General features: G+C 35.4%; 2 protein-coding genes across 4 annotated transcripts in view; one reads left to right on the top strand and one right to left on the bottom strand.

The window, feature by feature from the left end:
- The window catches only part of LOC140325987 (cytochrome P450 1A1-like), a 24,654-nt gene extending 18,887 nt beyond the window's left edge, over positions 1 to 5,767 (bottom strand). Inside the window, exon 1 of one of the 2 annotated variants that reach the window (XM_072404152.1) lies at positions 5,711 to 5,767. The gene's annotated coding sequence lies outside the window, so the exon portion shown is untranslated. The remainder of the gene's footprint in view (positions 1 to 5,710) is intronic. The other variant, XM_072404153.1, reaches the window with a different exon arrangement.
- A 10,079-nt stretch (positions 5,768 to 15,846) lies between these two features.
- The window catches only part of ALDH1A1 (aldehyde dehydrogenase 1 family member A1), a 52,604-nt gene continuing 43,275 nt past the window's right edge, over positions 15,847 to 25,175 (top strand). Inside the window, exon 1 of one of the 2 annotated variants that reach the window (XM_072404149.1) lies at positions 15,847 to 15,978. In XM_072404149.1, coding sequence (XP_072260250.1) covers positions 15,970 to 15,978 — 9 coding nt within the window. In that variant the 5' untranslated portion in view covers positions 15,847 to 15,969. Of the gene's footprint in view, positions 15,979 to 22,071; positions 22,148 to 25,175 lie in introns of those variants that run through there. The other variant, XM_072404151.1, reaches the window with a different exon arrangement.

Raw genomic sequence — 25,175 nt, forward strand, 5'->3', positions numbered from 1 at the left:
GTGTGCAGGCTTTTTACTTTCAGTTTGGCTCAGGAATAGACACGCCCTGCAGCCAGCATCAAAGACACACACGCTGCATCCAGCATAAAGAACACACACGCAGGATCAGATATCTGGAGCTGTCTTATAAACAGGTGAGTGTCTTATTTTAATTATTTTTTTAAAAATCGGGGGTGGCTTACTTAATGGGGATGTCCTAAAATCGGGGAAACACGGTATACATCATGGTATCTCATTGAATTTTTGATGCATGAAATGGTATTGTTTCACCCACATGTATAATCAAATCCCCATAGCAACACAAAGAAACTATACAATCAGATACCTTTGCAATGGGTACATCTGTGTGAAAACCACATACTCAACACAGGTGTCACTACAGTAAAATGTGTAATATGTTTCACAGCACTGCAGGAGTAACCAGCTTACTATAGATCAGTAACAGTCCAGGAAGAATCAGCCTGCTTGCAATAATTTCCAAGATTCCAAATCCACACATATTTCCCTTTTTTGACCACCCAGTTCTAATACAGCTACCAGTCTCCAGTGCCATTAAAACTACGATGCTAACAACACCTAGTGTTTTTGGTCTAAAAGTATCAGAGCCCTGCATAAAGGCCCTATTATTGGGTCTGCAAAACACCAACACCATGTGATACCTGTATCCAAAAGGACACATGCCAGGCTGACAAAAGCAAACATGGTTTCATGATTCCTCTGCCCTCCCCCAACCTCTTATTTGTTTAATGGAGCATTATGGGATAGTCCACCTTTAAAATTGAATTTTGTAGGTAAATATCAATGTTGTTTGGGTACAGTTGAACTAAATGTTCACACTGAAAAAAGAAAAGTTATTTTTTTTCCAATGGGAGGCCTGAAGGGTGAATACACAAAGACAAGATAAGTTCACTTTTTAAAAAACCTACATAGGGAAATATTAGGGTTGCGAATGTTGACCTCCCTCCAACCAAGAGGTATGCAGAAATGAAAGTTCTTGATCTACATGCCTGTTCCATCTCAAACACTCAGAAAATATTGAAGCTATTGTGTCAATAATATTTTTAGACATATATGTCAGCAATGGCAGCCTATGTGTTTTATCTAGTTCAGTTTCCTTTGAGGTGGTCCCAGAAAAAAAAAAATACCATCATCTATATAATACCTATCCAAACAATCCATTCCACCTATATATTCAACCTAGTATATAGAGCTTCCCGATGCACTACACTTTCATATCATCCAGAAACAGCATTCTTCTAAATTAAACAAGTCCAAGACCTGATGATTATTTGTCCCAAATATATACAAGGTCTACACTGATATGTTTCCTGGATTGAAAAAAATAAATACGGGTACTCCCAGAGTTAAGAACATCCAATATATGGATGACTCCTAAGTATGAACTGGGCTTCCCTGCTCGTTGGTGTGCAGGCCAGAGGCTTGATGGGGGGAAGGGGCAGTTTGCAGAAGAAGTCTTTTGTTGTTCTGCAAGCTCTTGTAACTCATGCAACTCATTAATAACCAAGACAAACTCTGCAGTTGTTTCTTTTTGCATATCAAAGCACAGCTTGCTCCAGAAGTTAATGTCTAGGCTTCATAAAGTTTTTTTTTTTTGCTTTGTGATTAACTCAACAGTGAGGATTTTATACAGTAACTAACACAACACTGCTTAATAATATGTTGAGACAAACATTTGTTTATTCCGACTTACATACAAATTCAGCTTAAGACAACCTACAGTCCCTATCTTGTATGTAACCCTGGGACTACCTGTAATACATTTGAATACAATCACTGATTTCTGTGTAAGTACATTTCTTTTTAAAAATAATGAATTGGGGCAGAGAAGAGAATCATGAATTATAGGAAACCAGAGAATATTAATTCAACTTATCACTGTTGGTGGTGATATTCAATGTAAAAGTAAACTAAAAAAAATCCTTCTCCTACTTCTGTACATAGATTAGCACTGTTATTAGTACTTTTAATTTCATAAAGCATGATTTCCTATTGTATTTCCAAGCTTTGGAAGTATTCAGAGAAAGTGTAGAGAATGATACAACATGATCTTTTCCCATTTTCCTAGTTTGGAGCTGATGACTTCTGTTGCTTATTTCGGAGTGTCAAACAATTGGGTACTGTTTTATAATGTCTTATATCATTCGCACAGTCCGAGCAGCTGCTGGAAATGTATGTAGGGTTAAAAACAAAAGCTTCATTCAAGAATGATTACAACAGAGAGTTATACTAGAACATTTTATAAATGCCTCATAAGCTCCAAATTTAAAAGAAGGTGTAAACCAATCAGCAAAATCTCACCTTATCTTAGATTGTAAGCTCTTCTGGGCAGGGTCCTCTACTCCTCCTCTACTCCAACTGTGTCATTGTTTTTAGGTGTCTGGCATTTGCAACGCCTATTCAATGTACAGTGCTGTGTAATATGTTGAAGCTATATAAATACTGTTTAATATTATAAATATTATTATTAATAATAATTTTTAATCTGCAGCTTCCATTAAAATATTACCAGATAATTCTGCTATGAAGGTCCATGTACACATATCTTCAAAATCTCCTGCAATGTCACAAGCACGGTCTACTGATGTTATGATTAAGTAAGATAAATTAGAGCAATGATGTGCAGCTAACACTGAGGCAAAACAGGCGCAGAATGTCAGACGCAGAAGATCAGCAGTGCTGAGTTAGACAAAAAGCATAAAAAAATGGTAAGCTTCTGGGCAAAAATTAAAAGTAAACCTTTACTTCAGATTGCTCCAAGTGGAAAAAAATTTAACGCATACCCCTTTATAGAGAATATAAACTGTAGACCTTATCCGAAGAAAAAAAAAACATTGCGTTTTGTACAATTAAATATACAGTAATTGCATTCTATCAATAAAGGATATTTGTTTCTTCAAAAACAGTACAGTCTTGTCAATTCCTTGTTTAATGTACAGAAATACATATTATGTTGGCACTATATAAATACTGTTTATTATTAATAATGATAATGTTATTAATAATAATAATAATAATAATATTAATAAAAAAATACTTCCTATAGATTTTCTGTAGTTTGATCCGCCACAGTTTTAACCATTTCCCATTTGCGTACAGTATATACATGTCACCTGAGACTTTACATAAGCCTCAGTAATGTGAATATGAGACTGTACGTTTCAACGGGCACAGTGCACAACATTGTAGTCTCTTTCATCCATATTACTGAAAGAACCCTTCTAACACTAATTGGTAAATGCAAGCATTTGCTCGTAAAGCCAGTCAGTGTGTAAAATGACACTCACAGATAGTCTGAATGGCTTCATTGTACTTACTATTTCATTCATATGTAGATTGATTAAATGAAAAGTGCAGATGACATCCATTTTTTTTAATAAAATGTATTCCTATTGAACCCCTTATTAACCTTTAGTTAACCCTAATTAACTTTTTACTCACCAATACTTCTAAGCAATATATATAATATATATAAATATATATATATATATATATATATACTTTCATATATACACACACTTTTTTGATTTCTTTTTTTAACGTTAGTATTTTTATTTTTACATTTTGGTTTGTTATTTCAGATTTGCATATTAAAAATAGTGCAAAAGTGAAGAGAATGCTTAAATTGAAAAAAAAAATATTTTGTTGCTATGCTTTGTACCATAAATTCTATTTTTGTGTCTTTTTAAACAGGAATTTTTTTTAGAAAAAGCATACTTTTTTTAAGTAAAACCAATTCTAATACCATTTCTAAAAATGTTTAATGTCTATAGATTCCATAAAGAAAAAAAATACATTTTCCAAAACAATATTGCAAAAACGTCTAGGTTTTCCTAGAAAATTTATGTATTATTTTGTTGTTTCAAGTAATACCTAATTTTACTTATTTCATTTTTGAACTGTTAGCACTGTTTGTTGTGAAAAATTAGTGATCTGTACAGCAGCTACTTTAAATAAAAATGCTTCTTGCTCATGAAAAACGAATTATTTACTGGACTAACTTGCCAGTGAGGATGACATGGGTGGTCTGTTACTCTAATTGATATGTTCTACACTACAATGTGTGAAGGAAAAGTAAAATGAGATGAATAACAAGCGGTGTAAATTTATTCTCTAGTCTCTAAATTCTGTACTCTAGTTATTTATACCAGACAATGATAACATTCAAACAGAAAATTACGCACAACACATGCAGCAATATATGATTTATCTTCTACAAGCACAGTTAGCAAAACTGAAAAATGAAATATGCATACAGTGTTATTTTTTACTAAAATAAATTGATGACAGTGTTTGTGAGATTTAGCTATAATAAGTACTAGCAGGGTAAACAGAAATAAATAAAGCCTTTGGATGCGCATGAAAGCCAGGCAAATAACATTTTAATAGCAAAGCACAGTAATAGCAGCCTACATACTTTGTCGGTACAGGTTTACTGGCATGAAGACTGAAAAATAGGATGAAATCTGGTATTCTGCAAATGGAGTAACATATAAAGTTTATACAACACAATATAGCAAAAGAATCATTATTTGTTTCTGAACTGCAATAAACCTTCAGTGAAAAATATCCCAATAATAAAGGACCATTCCTACTCTGCAGGGGAGATTTACAAACTGTAACATTATCATTATGTCACAATATTTTCCACTAAATTTGCCAGTGTCAGACTTCTTGCATGAATAAAAATGATTTAACTGAATTTAAAACAAAACGTTTTTAGCTGGCAAGGCAAAAAAAAAGTGCATCACCGACACACACTATTTTTTTTTTTACATTTCTTCTTCTGCTAAAAAGTCAAAATATAAACTGGTCATTTTGTTTGATTTCTTATCACTTATGTGCCTAGCTCTATATTCTGCAGGCACAGATCCATCACAGATGTGCCTACAGATGATGTTATATGTATCATATACTGTAGAATTATTGCTCCTAATCCAGACACTGACCGTCACTAGCAGTGGTGGTTGGATAGCTCCAATTGGAGTAAAAACTTTTCTGACTTTGGATCCGAATTTGGAATTTCAGCAATCTAAATTCAGTTCTATTCTGGCATTACTATACCTGTCATTGTCAAGCAGTCAGATTGGAAGAGCCTTACTCTATCTGTCATTGACAGGTAAAGTATGTTTTGTTAAAAAATACTATACAACAAATTGCATTTCCTGAATCCGACCAGATTTAAACAAAGTCAGATTTTTACTGTTTCACGCTTTTGAAATTAACGTTTAAATTTTACTGCTTTTGCAATCATATTTTAGCAATTAACTATAAACTACATATTTGATGACATCTTCTGCCACACTCAGTGGTGCTTGCTTAAGTTGGATTGAATCACACATTCAGTTCTGCTATATACAAATTATGGCAAGACATAATTGCAGTTTCCAAAAAACGGTCATTTACATTTTTTCCATGTGTGGTCAGGTTTGATTTTTAAAAGGTAAAAAGAGAACTGAGGGTTAAAGAACAACAATACAATTTTTATGGAGCAATACAAGTTAACAATTTAAACTTTGATTTTTGTTTGTAACAAATATTCTGTGCAATAACATACCTTTAAAAACTTCAGAATCATGCTTTCATCACATCCTGTCTCAGGTGACAATATTTATTCCGTATCATTAAATTACCTGTTTCCACGGTTTGGATCTGTTCAGTTTTGTAAGACGTGATGATGTAATGTACTCACCAGGTATCAACAAGGACCCAAAGGGTGCTACAGATGAATTCTTCACACTCAGATGTGTAAAAGAGTAGCTATTGTGCAACTGATCTTATTTTCTGAGTTTCCAGATTACGAGCATACTGCAGACCCCACCCACCACACCATTTAGGAAAAAAAAATATTTTTATGAAAATAAAGAAAGTCAGCAAGATTTGGGTTATCTCATTGAATTACTTTAAACAATGTTCAGCTGTTGCTTTTAAGATTTAGTATTAAAGCGTAACTAAACCCAGAATTTTCACTTTACATAAAAGGGTAGACAACCCTTTTATGTAAGTTAAAAATTCTGTTGCAGCACAGCCCCCCAATTCTCGATCGCCTAGGCGGTCAAGAATTAATTGGAGTGCAAAGCCTCCCAGGATACCTACCTCAGGCGTGCCGGGAGGCTCTTGGGCGCTCCTTCTGCGCATGCCTGAGGAGCCTCTTTTGCTCAAAGAGAAAAATTTGCTAATCTCACACATGCGCAGTGAGATCAGCAAATTTTTTTTTTCATCCTACGTCACCTGATCTCGTGTCTGGTGGACGTAGGATGAAGAACAGGAAGAAAAAGAGACGATGGCGGCGCCCAGAGCTCCGAAACAGATGCCGGGACCACGTGGAACCTGATGCAGGACACCCCCGGAGCGATCGGACTGCCCTGCAGTATTGAAGGTATGTGTATTTTTTTATTTTTGCACTTTTGAGTTTAGTTCCTCTTTAAGGCCTTAGTTGTACTTTGGGGATGGGAGGTGTTCTAAGTTGAAAAGAAAATTAAGGCAGGCAATACACAGTCAGAATAAGATTTGATTGTCTCAATAATGACTAATTTGCACTAAAACCTTTTGCATTGTAATTGCTGTGCCTAGTTCATTTTCCTTGTGGATGCTGATTATGTCCACTTCTGTATCTTAAAGTTGAATGAAACTAAAAAAGAAAAACCTCACTCACCTTTACTTCCACAGATCCCTCAATCTCTGTGGAGATTGCCTGGATTGGGTCCCATCCCTGATCTCTCAATGCGCAGGCGCACAATCAGTTGACCTAGCATGCAGGTAATGGGAAAAAAAGGTGCCAATCTCACTGAACACGTGTGAGATCAGCATTTTTCCCCCATTGAAGAAAAAGGTGCAACCATAGCAATGACGTGGGTATCCCAGGAGGCTTTGCACGTCCATTCTGTATTTTTTGCTGCTGCTTTGCAGACAAAAAAGAAGGGGCTTCACCCTTTTTTTTTTCTTTAAAGGGAGTTAACCCCCCCACCCATACAAGAATGTAATTTTTGCCATACATAAAAGGGTTATCTACCTATTTATGCAAAGTAAAAATTTTAGTTTAGGTCCGCTTTAAGTGACTCAAGCAGGTCTTACTGTGTAATGTAACTTTGTGCTTATTGTTATATAGAGAAATCAGTGTTATGCTTTACTGGTGTCCTTGACCAATTTCACATATTTCACAATTAGAGAGTAAGTATAAAGTTCGGGTTTGTAGGTACTGTGAGTTTAAGGCAAATACTGCAGATTCACAGTGAGAATTGATAAAAGTCATAATGATATTTAAACTCTGTTCAACGAGTTTAAAAGGACTAATAAGGAGGGGTGGAAGGAAATGCATGGGGAAATACATAGGGAGGAAATACAAAGGGAAAGCTGACAAACTGAATGGGGAGAGATTATGGTTAGCAAGCAATCCTTTGCTTTTATTAAATATTTTTTTAAATCTACACAGTTTCCTTGTAAAACATAAATAGCTTCTGCTTAAAAGATGATATTAAGGATGAGGGGGTCTAAGTTAATAGAGTTTAGTTAAGTTTGTGGTGCTCAAAGTGGAGCATCTTTTCAGGGAGCTGCCTTTTTGTCTCATACACAGATGCATCATTTAAAAGAAAAATGGGTAAATGAACAGTGTACACCTAGGCCACCTCACTTCATATCACTCAGATTCACAGCTTGCCCCCCCCCCCCAATCTTATTGAAAAAAGATAGTCATACACTAGATAGGTTAACTGACCCTAATGGCCAATTTTGCACTGCTGTATCTTCTGCAATATCTTGTAGTAAAAAACCTTGTAGTGAATCTTGTAGTGAAACATCATCATTTTGCTCTTAATCTCTAGTAAATTTGGGTCTAGTCTAATCATTAAAATTGTCCAGCTGCTTGCTAATTTTTTACTACTATATTGCTTGCTGTTTGTAGTCTTTTTGTTGTAGTAAATCACATCATGTGGCCTTCATTTTTAGTACATTTAGCCTATTATTCTTGAATAAAACTGTTGTTGTTCTAATCAGTTTCACACTGCTTTATCCTCTACAATATTCATTTTTTTCTAGTAAGCCCAAGTCTGTGCTCTTTTTCTCTAGTAAATGTAAGTCCAGCCAAGTTACATGGCACAAAAGATGACCTGTTGCTGGCCAATATTACACTACTGTTTCACCTTTAGTCTCCTTATTCCTAATAAAAGCTTAACTTGCCAATCACAGGAAAGATTTGCATCAGGAACAGCCACAACAACTGGCCAATTTTTATCCACCAGTCAAAACTAATCTATCATCATTCATGTTGAAGAAAATGTGGGTGTTGCTGTTACAGATAACTAAAAAGGCCTATTTTTAAAACACTCAGAATGTTTCAATTCAATTGCTGCTGTGTACAGCCAAACTGAAAGAAACAAATTATTTCCAAACCAAATATTATGTCCAGCTTCTCAAACCCCATAGACATCAACAGATGCAGTTGTCGAATTTCAAAGCATATTGGCGAATCTTTCAGCCTCAGCAAACCCAGTAAGGTTCACCTATCACTAATAGAGAACTAGTAACTATTGACATTTTTTTCTCCTCTGTGTATAAATAATTGGGAAGTGAAAACATTTTAGGAACTGACTTAGTTGATAAGATAAATGGTATGATAAACAGAGTATCAGAAGCATACAATCTGTTCAGCCAACATAATAAAGTACATTTATAAAGATAATATAATACTGTGTGGTACAAATTGTCCTTTTACCTATTTATGATCACATTACAAGCAGATTCGGCCATCTGTGGTCTCAAGAGATCTTTAGCTATGTGCATGCTTTTCTTTGTAAAATGTGTTGGCAAATTGTGGTCTATATTTACTTTCAGCAGCTGGAATTACTTTCTCTGTTGTGTAGGATGAGGTTGTATACATTGAGCGCTGAATACAGGCAAACAGGTAACTAAACAGATGAAATACACATACAACAGAAGTTTTACATTCTAAAAGGATTTTAGTTTGTGTCCATTTACTGCTGGCATTTAGTCAACACAACCCTGTTTAACAGGGGAGGAGGCCTTATCAGTTTGTGCTGCCATTTCACTTGCACTTACAGGATGGGAGAAGATGAGAAGCATTATACTGATGAGCACATCTCTTTGTCACTTTGTTTCTTTTTTAAACATCTAATGAGCTCCTTATGTTTCTTCTTTCACCCCCTCCCCTCTCTTTGAGCTCTGCTGTACAGTAAATTGCCAAAAGCTTATATCAAGTCAAATCAAGTACATTGACACAAAATATATAATTAGGGCCCATTTACACTTCCATACTCTGGTGTGTCACCTTGTTTATGTCACACATAAACATGTGTTATGCTAAAGTAGTACATTTGTTTCTTTACACTTTAGAACACTTTAAGTAATGTATAATATTATGTTACTGCAGGGAACCAAAATGCACATGTGTTGTCCAGGTGCATAAGGTTGACATTCAAAATGAATGGAACTGCAATTCAGAAATTCAGAAATGTAACACAGTGTTGTTGTTGATGTTATAATGATTGCAGAACTGTCCTAACTTAGATATTGTAGTTCTGTCTGGAGTTCATTTTTAAAATAATAAATAATTTTGTGTAAATTGAAACAAAGAAATGCAGAAAAGCACAAAGAATGTGAGTCTGGCTACCTATAATTTAAATACAAATAGACTATGGCATGTACATTGACTTTAAAATATACGCTTGGCGGTACAATTTGCTAGTCTAGGTTGGGCCCCATTTTTCTTTAGAACTGCCAAAATTTTTCATAACTTAGATTTAACAAGGTACTGGAGACATACCTCAGGCCTTTTGGTCTACATTGACATGATAGCATTACACGGTTACTGCAAATTTATTAGTTGCCCATCCATAGTGCAAATTTCCTATTCCACTGCATCCCAAATGTGCTCTACTTGTGGTGTCTACCACTACTGGTGTCTGTAGAGGTCAGTGAACCCAACGTGATATTTTAGAAACAATTTGAGGTGACCTAAACTTTGTGACATGGTGCATTATCCTGCTGGGAGTAGCCATCAGAAGATGGGTGCAATGCAGTCATAAAGATATGGACATAGTCAGCAACAATACTAAGGTAAGCTGTTTGTGTTAATTTTGTGTTAATTAAGTGTACCAAAGAAAATTCGCCTGTACCATTACAATACCACCAGCAGCCTAAACAACAGATACAAGGGAAGATAGACCCATGCTTTTATGTTTTTGATGCCAGATTCTGACCCTACCACCTGATTGTTGCCGCAGGAATTAAATAATCAGACCAGGGAACATTTCTTCAATCTTCTTTTGTCCAATATCAGTAAACCCATGTGAATTGTAGCCTCAGGTGCCTGCTCTTAAGTAACAAAAGTGACATATTTTGTGGTCTGCTGCTGATGTTGGAGACTGATTAAAGGTCCTCTTCTGCATACCTCAGTTTTAACAAATAGTTATTTGAGTTTTTGTCGCCTTTCTATTTTCACTCACTGCTGTAAACTGGATAATTTCCCATTTTCAGACCATTCCTGTAAACCCTGTGTGTTTGCAAATCCCAGCAGATTAGCAGTTTCCAATATACTTAAACCATCTTTCCTGGCATTAATAACCAATGCCGTGCTCAAAGTCAATTAAATGATCTTTTATAATGCAGTCAGCATACACCATAATGGCTATAGCTGGAACACTTTCGTTTAAAATGATTAATTTATGAAAACATATAATTTCACAGCACAATGTTTTTGGTGTAAATACATCCCTCAAAGTGTATGATTAGCCTAAACATTTTTTGCTTTGTCTCTCCAGGAAGATTTTTGCTACATTGCCACTGTGGTAGAAAGTTAAGGAATATCTCCAGTGCAGACACAGCAATAAAACAGTCCAGTGATAAAGTTGTTATTTCTACTAAGCTATTGACCTGTTGAAAAATGGAAGTATGTCTTCTGAATATGGCCACATAAAAAAGAAGAAAAAAAGTCAGCAATTCTGTTGTTTATTCTATCCAAAACTGAAAAAAAAATGGCTAGAAAGACTTTACAATGCCTTTTGGACTGATACAGTTTATCTTGTAGGCTTGATTCTTATATTTGTTGTTTTTGCCCTTTTCAAAACCTGCATCTGTATTTTTAGATAATCTACACTGAGATTTGATGTCCTTTGGCCTAACCACTTTGTGAAATAATCTTAAATACTACATAACCGAAGCTAAACTGAACTGCTCCTTGGCAATTATTAACTAGTTTTGTTACCAGTTTTTGCAAGTCATCATGCAAAGTCTTTTTTAAGGCCAATATGTTGCATTAGTCTTTAAAAATACACTGTCTGATTTAAATCTTTATATGTAACTTGTCCTGTGTCTTAGTCGCAGCTTTTCAGCATTTCTTCCCATTTTGTCCCTTCCCAATTTTCCAGCTGATGTCTGGAATGGTTAGAATTCAATCAAGTCACACCACAGCTTGTCACATGGCACCTCCTTTACCCTGATTCATCCCATCGCTTCATTTCCTTTCCACTGTGCCTAGTGAAAAGCTGGCCTCATTAGACTGAATAAAGCAATGATAACATAAGCAGACAATATTTTACTTCTCAGTTACCTGTCAGATCTCCTTTTGTGTGCTAGAGGCTTAGACAAAAATAAAAAGTAATGGGTAGACGAGTTAATCAGTATTTTTTTCTAGTTGTATTTCTAAATTATTAAACATTTTTCAACTAGTATAAATGAACTGGCGTGTGAGCTGTGGTTATAGATAGAATAATTTTGTATAAAATAAGTGCAATTAGGGAAACATATAATTTCAGTCATCCTACCTGGAGAGGGGGTTTTACATGACACTTTCCCCCACCCATACAGGCCACATTTACAGTGTCTGCGGAGAATGCTTCCCACCAGTTGCTTATAGTTTCTGAGCCACAGTCCTGCTCTGCCTCCCTATACCACTGAAGCCCTATTGGCGGAGTTTCTGCGTATTGAGGGCTGATGATTGACCACTTAAACCCGATCACTTTTAAATAAATAAAGCTATATGGGATACATGACAATCCCCATTTCTCTTCTCCAACATAGAGATCCATGGATCTATGGAAAATGTAATCTTGTTTTCTAAAAGTTATTTATTTTTTTATTCAATCTCTGCATTGAATTAAAACACCCATTTATGCTACCCTTATAATATAAATAAAACCTTATTCCATGTCTGTGATCGCATATTTAAATAGAAGAATTACCCCTATTTAAATTTTCTAGACATTTAACTTTTACTAGAAGTTTTGAGTTATCAAAACCAGCCTTCTCCAACCAGTGGTCCGCTAGAAAATATTGGGGGTCAGCGGCTCTGACCACTGCACCCCGTAGTGGAATCAGGAGAGCTGCCAGAGCCACTGAACACGTCCCCATACAAGTCCTGGGCTTAGGAAAGTGCGTGGGCTGTGTCCCTGAACATAACCCGCCCATTCTCCCATTGCAGGTGACGTCACTATGGGGGAGGTTATTCCCTCTTTGATTGACACCCAGCTCCCTGCGTATACGAGGTCAGGAGCGGGTGATTTTAGTGGTCCGCGAAACCAAAAAAGGTTGGCGACCACTGATCAAAACTACTATAATATGTAGACTTGTAAAACAAGCCAGTCAAAGCTGTGCTTAAAAAACAAGTATGAGTTCTACAGTAGCATCAGTTGCCCTGTCAATTCACATAGGAAAATTACACACAAATACAAGCAATATTTTGGCAGCCCATCACGTTTACTGGTACTCCATAAACATTTTTCGGCTTTTTAGTGTTCATTGGGACAAATATGGCATTGTTAATGGGTTGTGGTTATACTATATGGTCAGTAACAAATGTAACAAATGTTTCCCAGTACACTCAAAACTTAGTCGGTTACCAGTGGAAAGCTGTAACCAAACGGTTTCACATTGCTGGTATATTATATCTAATGTATTAAAATTACAAAATAACCTAATTACAACTAATATATGTTTTTACAATATACGCAATGTTTTTTCCATATATATTTAAACTATGTGAATGATATTATTGTTTAAACTTGTGTTCCTGCTACCGAGATAAATAAAGCTGAATTTTCTGCATTCCGAAGGTGTTGAATTTTTCATATGTCATTTGATTGTATGGGGACCACACCTAGATGCATCAGATAAACACTGAAGCATAAACCCATAGGAAGCAACATACTTGACTGTATTTGGTGTTTGGTTTAAGTTCTTGAGTTTAAATACAACTTAGAGGCCTTTTCAGTTAAAATGGAACAAAATTCTCAGCTTATGCTCTAATTGGCAAGTATTTTGCTGATTATGGCACACACTTACCTTTCTTTAAAGCAACTATATACGCAGCTGACAGTTTCATATCGATTGCAATTCTCTTTAACCACTGGGTGGCCACTGATGATGTAGCATTGTTCTCAGATTCTAGCTCTATTCTCATTCTGCTATAGTTTTTCAATAAAAAAATTATATTCCTGTAAGAAACCTAGTGAGCTGGTGACTTTTTGTAGTAAGCTTACAAAACATCGCCTGTGCTGCACTGAAATCTCAAAAGGGACTACCAGCCCTGCCCAGGTTCTTCTTTTACACTTCTGTAAACTACAGATGATCTTTAGGAAATCTTTTAGAGAAAAGGAGAAGGGGGCATATTTTGTAGACCTGTCTTATGGAGGCGTTGTAGCTCCTTCATAGATGCAGTCATCATTGTCATTATAGGGCAGGTTGTTTGAGGAAAATAAAGCAATAAAGGAATATAGTATTTAAGGACTAGTAAGAGACTGATTGCTACTTATATAACTACTTATTTAACTGAAGAACAGAGATACCCGTAAAGTGGCAAATTGTTTTCTATAAAGCCCTCCCAATGGGTGCTTATATAATATTTACTTACTTAAACTTTCCTAAAACAATTTATAAACAAAAATTTGTGTTGTACATTACCTTATCTCACTGTACTCCTTCAACCTTGCACCTGAATGTGAAACTTTTAAGTTCCAGCTCCTTCCTTCTGCATGATCTGCCATTCTTTCTCTGCTACATCAACCAACATGTCTTATCCTTACCCGTCTTTTACCAGTTGTGCCCCGAGAAATTAGAACCAGCTGCCTCCTTACTCCTGCCCTATGATAACCTGCGGCAAAGTTTGTTTTTTCACCCCTGAATGTCATGCTTTGATCTTTTCTCTTTGCGCCCAAGGCCTAAATTACACCAATTGTGAACAAACACATTTTGGGTAGTGTGTTTCATTTATAATACCTCAAAGTTTTTACGTGTGCCATGCTGCTATGGGCATAATTCTTATAGTTTTATTCTTGATACCATTGTGGACCTCTGTTCAGAGTTTAAGCACTGGAAACATCAGAGTACAATGAAAGTTCCATCCCTGTCTGTAATGACATCAGATTCTCCAGTTGTTAACAACAACCTTTGACACAGAAACAAGCTTAGGCAGGTAAAATAGACGAGGAGCTGGAAAAAGGTTTTCTACAACATTTTGCAGTACCATGGTATATTGCTGTACATTTTACTATTTGCAGGCTGTTATGGGGGGCTATTATTAATGAGCACAGCCATTACATAAATATATAATAAGTTATTATAGGTAAATTTACTACTGTTATAACATTCCTGGTACTAACAAAGAATTTTTCTTAAATCTGTTAATAATAGGTATGGTACTCTACTCTATACGCTGTACAAATGAACACATAGAGGTTGAATTTCTAAAAAAAGTAGAACGTGAAAGCCAAACAGTACTGTCTTTAAGATAAATTAATATTATTAATATTATTATTATTAGTAATAATGTTACTGTAACACGCATGTACAAAATTGTATGTGAATAATGCCCACCCAATAAAAGATGGAAGACGGAGCCAGAGTAGAAGAAATCCCAGAGACATGAAGAAGACATGGGCGTCAATGAAAGTGAGCATGGCTCACCACTGGAGAAGAATAGTAAGTATGCCATTACAATGAAGTATGCTGGAAAAAAGCGTACAATATGAAGAGCGCTCCATACCATGACAAACGTTAGTTCTGCCTTAACAAACAGACTATGGCCCTGATTTATTAAAGCTCTGCAAGGCTGGAGAAGATACACTTTCATCAGTGAAGCTAAGTGATCCAGAAAACCTGGAACAGATCTGGTCCAGGATTTAAAACATTTGTTAACAAATGGCAAATGCCTTTTAGGAAATCCATCCAGGTTTGCTGGTTCACCCAGCTTTACCACTGAAAGTATATCCTCTCTGGCCTTGGAGAGCTTTAATAAATCAGGCCCCATGGGTTCACAATGCTGTTTTGCAGCACTCTATGACCTTGAGATTCAATTCATATAGAAAGGTTTTACTATATTCTTTAAAAATGAAAGAATATTAGAAATCAGCTTTGCTAACCTGCTCAAAATAAGGTAGTGTTTTATAATTTAATCTACTACATACATTGTCATGTACAAAATGTATAAATACTTTACAAATGACTATTCATTAATACTACTTAAAATTCAGTACACTGCAAAGCTTGTATGGTTCCTTTGCTTCTTTTCCTTTGTTAGATGTGTTTCAGCCTGATCTACTTTACTAATTGTCTAAGACAAACAGTAGGTTGGGCTTCCCTCATCAAAAGCATCCCGCTTTTCCTACTCTTTAAAGTTTCAATCAATTTTCTTAATAACAGAATGATTACTAATGACTTCCCTTATTTCCTAGGTAACTATTTTTTTCAACTTAATTTGCAAAAGAAAGGCATTGGATTGACATGAAGGTGATGGAAGAAGAGAAATAGTCAACATGTCAAGATGACAATACATATTTCATGGTTAATAGGATGAGTGGTACGTGCCACTACTTCTGCAGGCTAGTCCTCTCTACTGAATAAATTGCTTCTTTTACCAGGGGATCATGAGAATCTACTCCAGCATGACATGAAAAACATGTTATATTCCTTCTCTCCAGATGAACAGAATTAGCTAATCGCCATATGTTCCAAGTAAGGCTCAACATGTTTACTTGGCTTTCTTTCTTTAGCTCCCAAGAGTTACGTTCTTCTAATTGTGTGATTTGCACTTGTTTTTATTTAGAGGAACCAAACACTACGTTTAATGTTGTGATTTCATTTTGTGCTTTCTCTGTCAATAATACTCTTACACTCTGTGCCATCAAATATCCGTTTAGAATGCTTTACTATTACCATACAACTACTTTCTTTGTTTATAAGATTCAAAAGTAGTTTAGCTTGGCTTCTTCTAGCGATATGGCAGTTTTTCATTACTGAAATCAGACATTTTACACAAAAACAAATTTACAACAGGATTGCAAGATTTTAGAACATATGTATTTAGATATATATATTAAAGTTGTTGGAATGTATTTCACTTAGTGAGTACCACTTACTAATATATTTCAATATTGTTTTATATTTATATCATTTATCGTCTCGAACTGTCTTCGCTATAATATAATTCACATTTATATTTCAATTTTGTATAATTTTAAGATCTAAAATCTAAAAAAGAAAAAAATCTGTTCAAAGTCAAAATGAATCATTTTGTCATGCAATATTAGCAAAGTAGAAGTTATAAACTGATAATTCTTTTCTATCCCCTGTAGACAATCCTCCAAATGTTGGCAGAAAATACATAGAATGTGATGTTCTGTTCTACAATGTGTACAGTGCATCCAACAATAGAGTAATTGAAACAATACAATGTGTTGTTTAAATTGATGCCAAGCTGATCCTCCTAGTCTGTATTTCCACATAGCAATGCATTATTCCATTATGTTAAATAAGTGGATTTGATAACTAGCAATGCTACATATTGCACAAATTGGAACTAAATGACCACCCTTTAATTATATTTTGTACTTTTGTAATTACATTTCATGAATTTCCAAATTTTTCCCAAGAACAAAATACTTTTAAAGTTTTCTTCAGACATTTTCACGAAACCTTTAAACTAAGAAGCTTACTATGAAGCATTTATGTCATCAATATACCAAATTCTTTTAGTATAAATAATAAACGTTTGCAGCAATTTCTATGCAACCAAAGGGATCACAAGTTCACAAATATTCCTGCTAGGAACTGTTTTTCTGTATGGCTCACACACCTATGTGAGAGAAATATTCCTGCATGCTGGGAAATTTCTACAATCAGCACCACCAATTTAAATCTTTAATAATTCTCTTTATTGTTCACTTCTTATCCTTAATTTTGAGCAATGTAAAAGTAAAGTAAGTGCACAACATTAATCCTAGTTAATAATTAGATTGTTTAAGGAGGAACAAACACTGTTCAGCAGGAAAATATGATTTATCTTTGAATGCAATATAATTTGTATTTGGGTTTGTTAATGCAGTTCATTTTCATCGTAGATTATTTTTTAGGTGTCCATTTAGTTTTTGATGCAAGTAATAGTTCAGATGCATTATGTATTATATCCCTGTATTTTCTAAATTAAAACTCCATACACAAAGTTCTATTAGGATAGTAATTCGAAACTAAAAAACAAATGAAAAAAATGGTATTGCTAAAGTCAGCATTGTTAATGTAATAAAATTACATGCTGACAAAAAATATTGGGTACAATGTTGTGTTTTACAATTTAGCTGTTCATAGATGTTAGGTGGTGGCTAGAAGACAGAACTGCTACATTTTAATTTTTAATATTGACACATAAAAATGTACAGTAATATCAGCCTAACCTAATGATTATGTAAAAATAAAAAATAAGACCTAGCTCTTACGTCTGGGGCAACCTAATTTAAAGCAGGTAAAAGTTAAATAAATTTTACAAATAGTAAAAATGAAAATATAAACTATTAAAAAAAATTTAAATACATGAATTAATTAAATCATTTTGCAGCATGTACAGTACAGATTTCCACATGTAGAATAAGATATGTTTATAAACCTAGTACATACAGTACTTTTAGATATACTAAGAAATCCAACAAGAATCTGAAACTAGCAGCGACTAGTAATGGTAATCTATTTGGTAACAGTAGTCTAGTTATTGAAAACAATCTTACTTTTTACCTATCACTATACATTACAACATCTTCATAGTTCTCTTTTTTATCAGTATTATGGGGTATAGACACCTGGCTCAGGTCAGTCTGCCTGCTTTCATCAAATTCCATGCAATAGAACCTTTTCCAATGCCTTGGACTGTTGTTTTAGTCAAATACCATTTTAGGTCATTCTACAAAGTTAAGCCCACTCATTTGAAGGGCTCAGAAGGCTGTGCATACCATGTAGTTCTACTTGCTCATTATAATGATCTACTTGATCATTTATATGATTTCTTTACTGCCATGCCAGTTAAGGGGAACAACTCTATATGGTGATGCTGTAATTCCATGAAAAAGTTGCTATAGGCTAGGCTAGAGTATAACAGAACCACACTTAGTTTGTTACTTATTTGGAATACCTGATTTGGTTATTTTATTGCCTTTTACGCTTATCAATCATTATTCTATATATATATATATATATATATATATATATATATATATATATATATGCTTTATTGTAGCTGGTTATTTGTGGCAGGTAATTTTTATGACATATGCCATAAAATTGTAAATAAGCTTTTCACCACAAATCCATCCAAAACAAATGGCAGGATTCAGGAGCAGTAGTTGTCTTTGAGCAATTGCTTGATTTTTACACCAAAAAGTAAACTTTTGATCTTTTGTTAAAACATAAAATTTAGCTGCCAGTGTTTGACTAGACTAAAGTCTGAATTTAGAGTTTTGTGTGCAGTCTGGCAACATTGTATCACCTTGCTTGCTGATTGTCTTCATTTCTGCTGGACGTCAAGCACTAGTATCCATTGACTGTACTGAATTCTTCATGTAAGGCAATTCAAGGATACAATATTTGATATCAAACAGATTGGCATGCATACCACAGTCTCAATAAAAGGCTTTATGATATAGTCACTGACCCATTGGCATCTGCTGGGTTAAAAAAAAATGATGCACTTCTAAGAGATATTTTGCACAAAGTGTTTAAATATACCTAATATCAAAAATATTTGTTTTATTAGCACTTCAAAAAGCAGTAAAAAAATAAAGATTTAATAATTTTGATATTTCAAGTTCAAACTAGTTTTTTTTGCAACCTTAATATACACAGCACATCAACACATGCTTGAAAACCCCACAACCAATCCAACAAGTCAATATCGGTACGTCAAAAATCATATTCAATGTATTCAATCGTATTCAAAACTATACGACCAGTTTTACAATTAAAATATATGTATCATATTATCACAAGCCATCTTGTTATGTCACGTATAATTGTAAAAGTAAAAAAGAAGAGCTAAAGATATGCAATAAATTCTCCCTAATGACAGAAAATGCAAATAAAAACAAAGATCACGGCATAATGATTCTTTTTATGTTTCTTTTAATGTTTGCGATTACCTAAAGGTAGTTATTTTCAGGAAGAACACAATTTAAAGATAATTTAGTCACTACTCAGATTTGGACTCATTATAAAGCTAATCTGACAATCTGATACTCAGATTGGTTCTACAAGAATTCAATAACTCTTATGTTTGCTTGGAATTAGTTAAGCTATGGAAGGCAGTTGATAATGCCAATTATCATGAGGCACAAGCCTGAACCAATGCAATGATCCACCCTGGAACTATAGATGCTGATCTGCTGACAGCAAGGCTTAAGGTGCGTACACACTTCCAATTTTTATCGTTCCAATCGAACGACGAACGATCGATTGGGCAAAAAATCGTTCGTAAAAAAGTAACCAACGACGCCGACGAACGAGGAAACTCGTTGGAAATGAACGACGGACCGGCAGATCGGATTGGACGACGATCGTTGAACGTCGTTCGTGTGTACGGTCGTTCGTTGATCGTCCATGACCTGAGCATGCGTAATGAACGAACGTTCGTTCACTTTCCTGTCGTGCACATAGTTCCTCTATCGTTCAAACGATCGTATCTATTGTGTGTACAATATCTACGAACGATCGTGTCGTTATCTCTATGTGCAGGATCGGTGCTATACGATCGTTCGTAGATATCGTGCAGGATCGTTCGTCGTTTGTTTTCCAACGATAATAATTGGAAGTGTGTACGTAGCTTTAGGTTGGAGGCGCAGAGTCCAAGCAACTCTCAGGTTTTCTCCACATACACTGAGGCTGGTGATGTTGCACTGCTAACAGATACCAGACAGCGGCTATCAATCTGTACACAATCAGGGTCAATGGAATCAAAGTCAAAGGTCAGGAGCCAGAGTAAATACAGAAATCTCAGGCCTCAGGAACAGGCTGTTTGAAGATGAACATCCAGTCTGGAAGCTAGTGAGAACTAAGTTTATATAGACACCTGGTCACCAGGTGAGTCCACCTGGCAAGAGAATCTCCCTCCAGTGGAGGCTTGTTGTAATGCAGGTTTCAGATTACCGGTTTCCAACCTTGTCCTCCCTCCTATTGTACGCCTCTGTACATAAGGATGTGCTAAGCACATAGTGCAGGCCACCAATTACCAAGTTGATGAGCTTGATGAATAATTTTAGAATCATATTTTGGTCTAAAACTAATCTAATTTTTTTTCACAGATGTGGACATGTTTAAAATTATTTTTATGCATAGAAAAAATTAGCTTTAAGCTCATCTACAAGCAAGTTTTATATTAGTACAAAGCTCAGTATTAACAAAGAGGAGAAGGTTTCATTTATTTAGGTAAATGGAAAAGATAAAGGGTTGCCTGCAGAGTATTAGGACCGTGTATGGTGCTAGAGAGGAGCAGTGTGAGCTGTAAGAGCAGTAGAGAGATCTGTCCTCATCTTTCCTGCATTGACACACCCCTTGGCTCTGATTGGCTACTGGTCACATGCACTTTGAACTTCACCCCCCGGGCTCCTGAGGATTGGTCCTTCACAGCACCAATAGTGACATAACTGGGTTTAAAAAGCTGAATTACAGGTAATCCCCGAGTTAAGGACATCTAACATACGGACGAATCCTAGTTACAAACGGAGCTTCCCTGCTCGCTCGTGTGCAGGACAGAGGCTTGATGGGGGGTGGGGCGGTTTGCATGACTTGCAGAAGAAATATTTGGGTAAACACAGGTGGGCATCATCTTTTGAATCCTTAGAGACCAAGACATCTCCATGAAGTTTTAAATTAAAGTTTATTTTGTTTGTGATCCTGTGAGCCTCACAGTGAGAATTTCATACAGTAACACCAACTGACACCACACTACCTAATAATGTGTTGAGACAAACATCCGTCCTAACTGCATTTATTAAAATAATGTACCTGTTCCCACTTACATACAAATTCAACTTATGAACAAACCTATAGTCCCTATCTCCTATAAAACCCGGAGACTACCTGTACACTCTAAAGGGTCAGGGTATTTAAAAATGTATGAGGGGACTCTTACACGGGGAGAAGAGGGAGGTATAGAGGTACTTTAAAGGTGCCCATTTGAGTTCATCTTTAATAATAGTTAATTGGTATTAATGTATTATGATGAAAACAAAAATGCATCACAAAACATAGGCAACCACAGAAAGTCAATAATTAAAAATGGCAGATTTTCACGTTCTCAAAATTATTTACCCAACATAAATAAATAAAAAAAAAGACAAATCTGTCTTTGTCTCTAGACACACAGCACTTCCTTGCCCATATTCTGGCCTTTAGATTTTGATATTTTAACCAGACAGTCGGCCAACTAGTATTTTTACAGTCAATAATGTTAAACTCCACCAATTCTCCACCAACTAATGTGATCTAATAAATTAGCTATTGAATTATAAACAAATATATTATTCATATACTTTATTATATTATTGTACAATCTGCTTTTTAGATTTCACAGGATATTGGTGAGCAGAATAAGTGTTTACTGAAAGTTCACCAGCATCTGCAAATGAAGTTTAATGCATTTCCAGCATACTTGGGGTTATTTAGACAAAGTAATCTACAAAAACCTTTCAGCTTTCAGCACAGCCTAAAAATTCATTTCTTGTTACTTTTAGTTACTGCGCCAAGTACACTATTAATTTTGCACTACCTTTTCGTTTCTTGTTTCTTCAGCAGGAAGCAGACATTTCATTAGGATTCTATCACAAGAAGCCTAGGCAGAGTTCATCAAGAACAAAGAAATTTCCAGGTATACTGCATGCCTGAACCATGAATGGGAGAGTGAGGTTGCTGGGACACTGCAGTTCACTATGAACCAATAATTGCAAAGTGATTTTCAGGTAGATGTCAGTGCTGTGGGGGAGTTATGATGTTAAGGAAATTTTGTTACAGAGTTCAGAAAAGGGAGGGACAATTATTTTCAGGGCCAGCAAACCTTGAATGGATTTCTCCAAGGTCAATTGCTATTTGCTAGCAAATGTTTTCAATCCTGGACCAGATCTATTCCAGGCTTCACTGATGAAAGTGTATCCTCTTCAGCCTTGCAGAGCTTTAATAAATTAGACTTATTATGTCAGAACTAAAGTGGTGATGATTCCAAGGAACTGACATAGTGTACTGTAGTGTGCTGCTACGCAAAGGTTGGACACAGGGATATTACCAGGGATCATAGACAAGCCATCAAGTGCACCCATGCCTGCTTTAGACAGAAGGTAATTGGCCTACTTCGGACATGCAGCTGGTTTTATTTTACCCTAATCAACCTGTTTTAAAATTTCATTTCTGTTCCCATTACCTTAGAGGGACAGAAGAACAAAAGTTGAATCGGGTTCTTAGCCTTTCTACAAAGGCATTGCAGCCAGGCTTATAAAGTACATAATCCATAGAAAAAGGGAAACAAAGCCTTTACCATATGATTTCCAAGAACCAACATCTGTCATCCAAATCATTTGAGTTATGGCACCGTCCATCAACAACAAATACTAACATTTATGTGTGTGGTGTTCTCACTGTACCTAAGTGGAGCCTGCTTACACAGAGGGCAAGAAATGTCAAAACAGCATGAATTTTATTATTGAACAACATACTAATCATGCAACTAATACAGAAAAAAACAGAAAACATTTGCTGAATAATAAAAAGCATGGTATATTTAGTATAGTGTATATAACACATCATTTGAAACTAAAGCTGCGTACACACTGCCAATTTTTGTCGTTGGAAAGGATCTTTCACAATCCTTTCCAACGACAAGGGAGTGCACGATGCATGAACGGTGCTGTACATACAGCACCGTTCATGCTCTATGGAGAGGGGAGGGGGAGAGCGACGGAGCGGCACCCTGCTGCGCGCTCTCCCCTTCACTTTCATTACGATCGACTGTCGTCCATCGTCCGTGGATCCGGCAGGTCGGTCGTCCGGACGATGGACGACACCGACTGTACACACGGCAGATTTTCGCCCGATAATTGGCCGATGCCGATTATCGGGCGATAAAAATCTGATGTGTGTACGTAGCTTAAGCAAAACTACAGGAGGAAACAAAAAACAGACAAAACAAAACAATTGAAATTTAACAACTATTGAGTTTGGTGTGGTGTGAAAATTAACATAGCTTGACCTTAAAATAAATAAATCGTTTAATATTTCCAAGAAAAAGTTATTAACAACAAAATTATCATACCAAACCAGCCTATATGATAGAAAGCATGATAAATGTATTTAGATCTGTTAAAAAAAAAAAAAAAAAAAAAAAAAACATACAAATTGCTATCACTACATGTCTTCTTTACTTCCTAACTTACAGTGGATATTTTTAGTAGTGAAAATTTTTTCAAAAAATGAATGCCTCATAACACAACTGCTAGCACTGTGCTGCCACATTTATTGCTACATAATCTTTTTTGACATCCCTATCTGTTACTGTTGCCCTGCAAAACTGCTGAAGGCAATATTGATTGCAATAATTCTTCTCTTCCCTGCCTATCCTTACCTAGCCCAGATTTTATAAAGTATACTTAATAGTGCTTTTATTAAAAATAAAGATTTAAAAATAAATTAAAGAAGAATTAAATAAAAACATCTTTAAACTAAATTTAAAATATAGTGAACCTTTATTAGCCTTGAGTGAAGACACGATGAACTGAAGAACTTGAATAACCCAGATGCCTAATTATTAACTAGTTTATCTTTAACAAATATCTCAAACTACTTTCTCATAAAAAGGCAACACATTATAAAAATGTCTATTTATTTCTGATCAGAAAGATTGCACAGGGTATACGAGACATAAAATATACTTAAAATAAAACTCGTATACTTAAGAACACTGTTCTTGTTATAGAATAAAGAATTACATTTTTTGATGCTTCTTTTTTTGTATTATATTGAATTAAAATAAATTTTCTCACCACATAATTATTGCGATATATTAAGATCAGAAGTAGTAGTTTGTTTTTGGTTTGGTGCAATAACTGATTTAGTTTGGTGAAGCAAACCATATAACACAAGGTCTGGAGAAAATAGACTCTAATGTACCCTTTTACTCATTCCTCTGGAGCAGGGTCTACCATATTACATATTAGGATATCCCAAACAACTTCCTTTGCATATATTTATAGGGATTATTTAGGTATCTCATATATACTACACAATTTTAAAATCATGACAGCCTACTTTATTGACTAGCCACATGATATAATTTCTCATGAAGTGTCTCCAAGCATTATATTCATTAACACGTTTCACAGACCTCATAGTCTACTTCTTTAGGACAGCCAAGACCCAATTCCAAATATTTTATTCTCCACATTTTCTCATGGGCTGGAAACCAAACTCAATCTAATAAAATCAGTGACAAGGGAAGGGAAGCAAAATGAAGGACGAGATGGATCAAACCTGTTTGTAGTAGCTAATGAGTATCTTCCTGGAGACTGTATCTTGTAATCTCTCCTCAGTTCTCTGGTCTCATGTACCCCATAGGATGATCTCCCATCTATTGACATTGACTTTAATTTTGGTTGTCCAGATGGGTTTGGGTTCATCTAACACTGGGACAGTTTAACCAACCCATCTCACACCGGGCCTGGTCATGTTTGGTCATTCTAACAAAAGGAAAAAAATTGCTTTAAGGAGAAAATAAGAGAAAAAATGTGTTTGGTATTTGTTTTTGTTTTTTTATCTGAGAGTATGGGGATATTACCTAAAATTCTACATAAAATAAGAAATCTGCCATATATCGCAAGCCATCACAAATGGAATTTGCCAGAAGTAATATG

This window comes from Pyxicephalus adspersus, chromosome 3 (genome assembly GCF_032062135.1).
Source record: "Pyxicephalus adspersus chromosome 3, UCB_Pads_2.0, whole genome shotgun sequence".
Taxonomy (NCBI): Eukaryota; Metazoa; Chordata; class Amphibia; order Anura; family Pyxicephalidae; genus Pyxicephalus; species Pyxicephalus adspersus.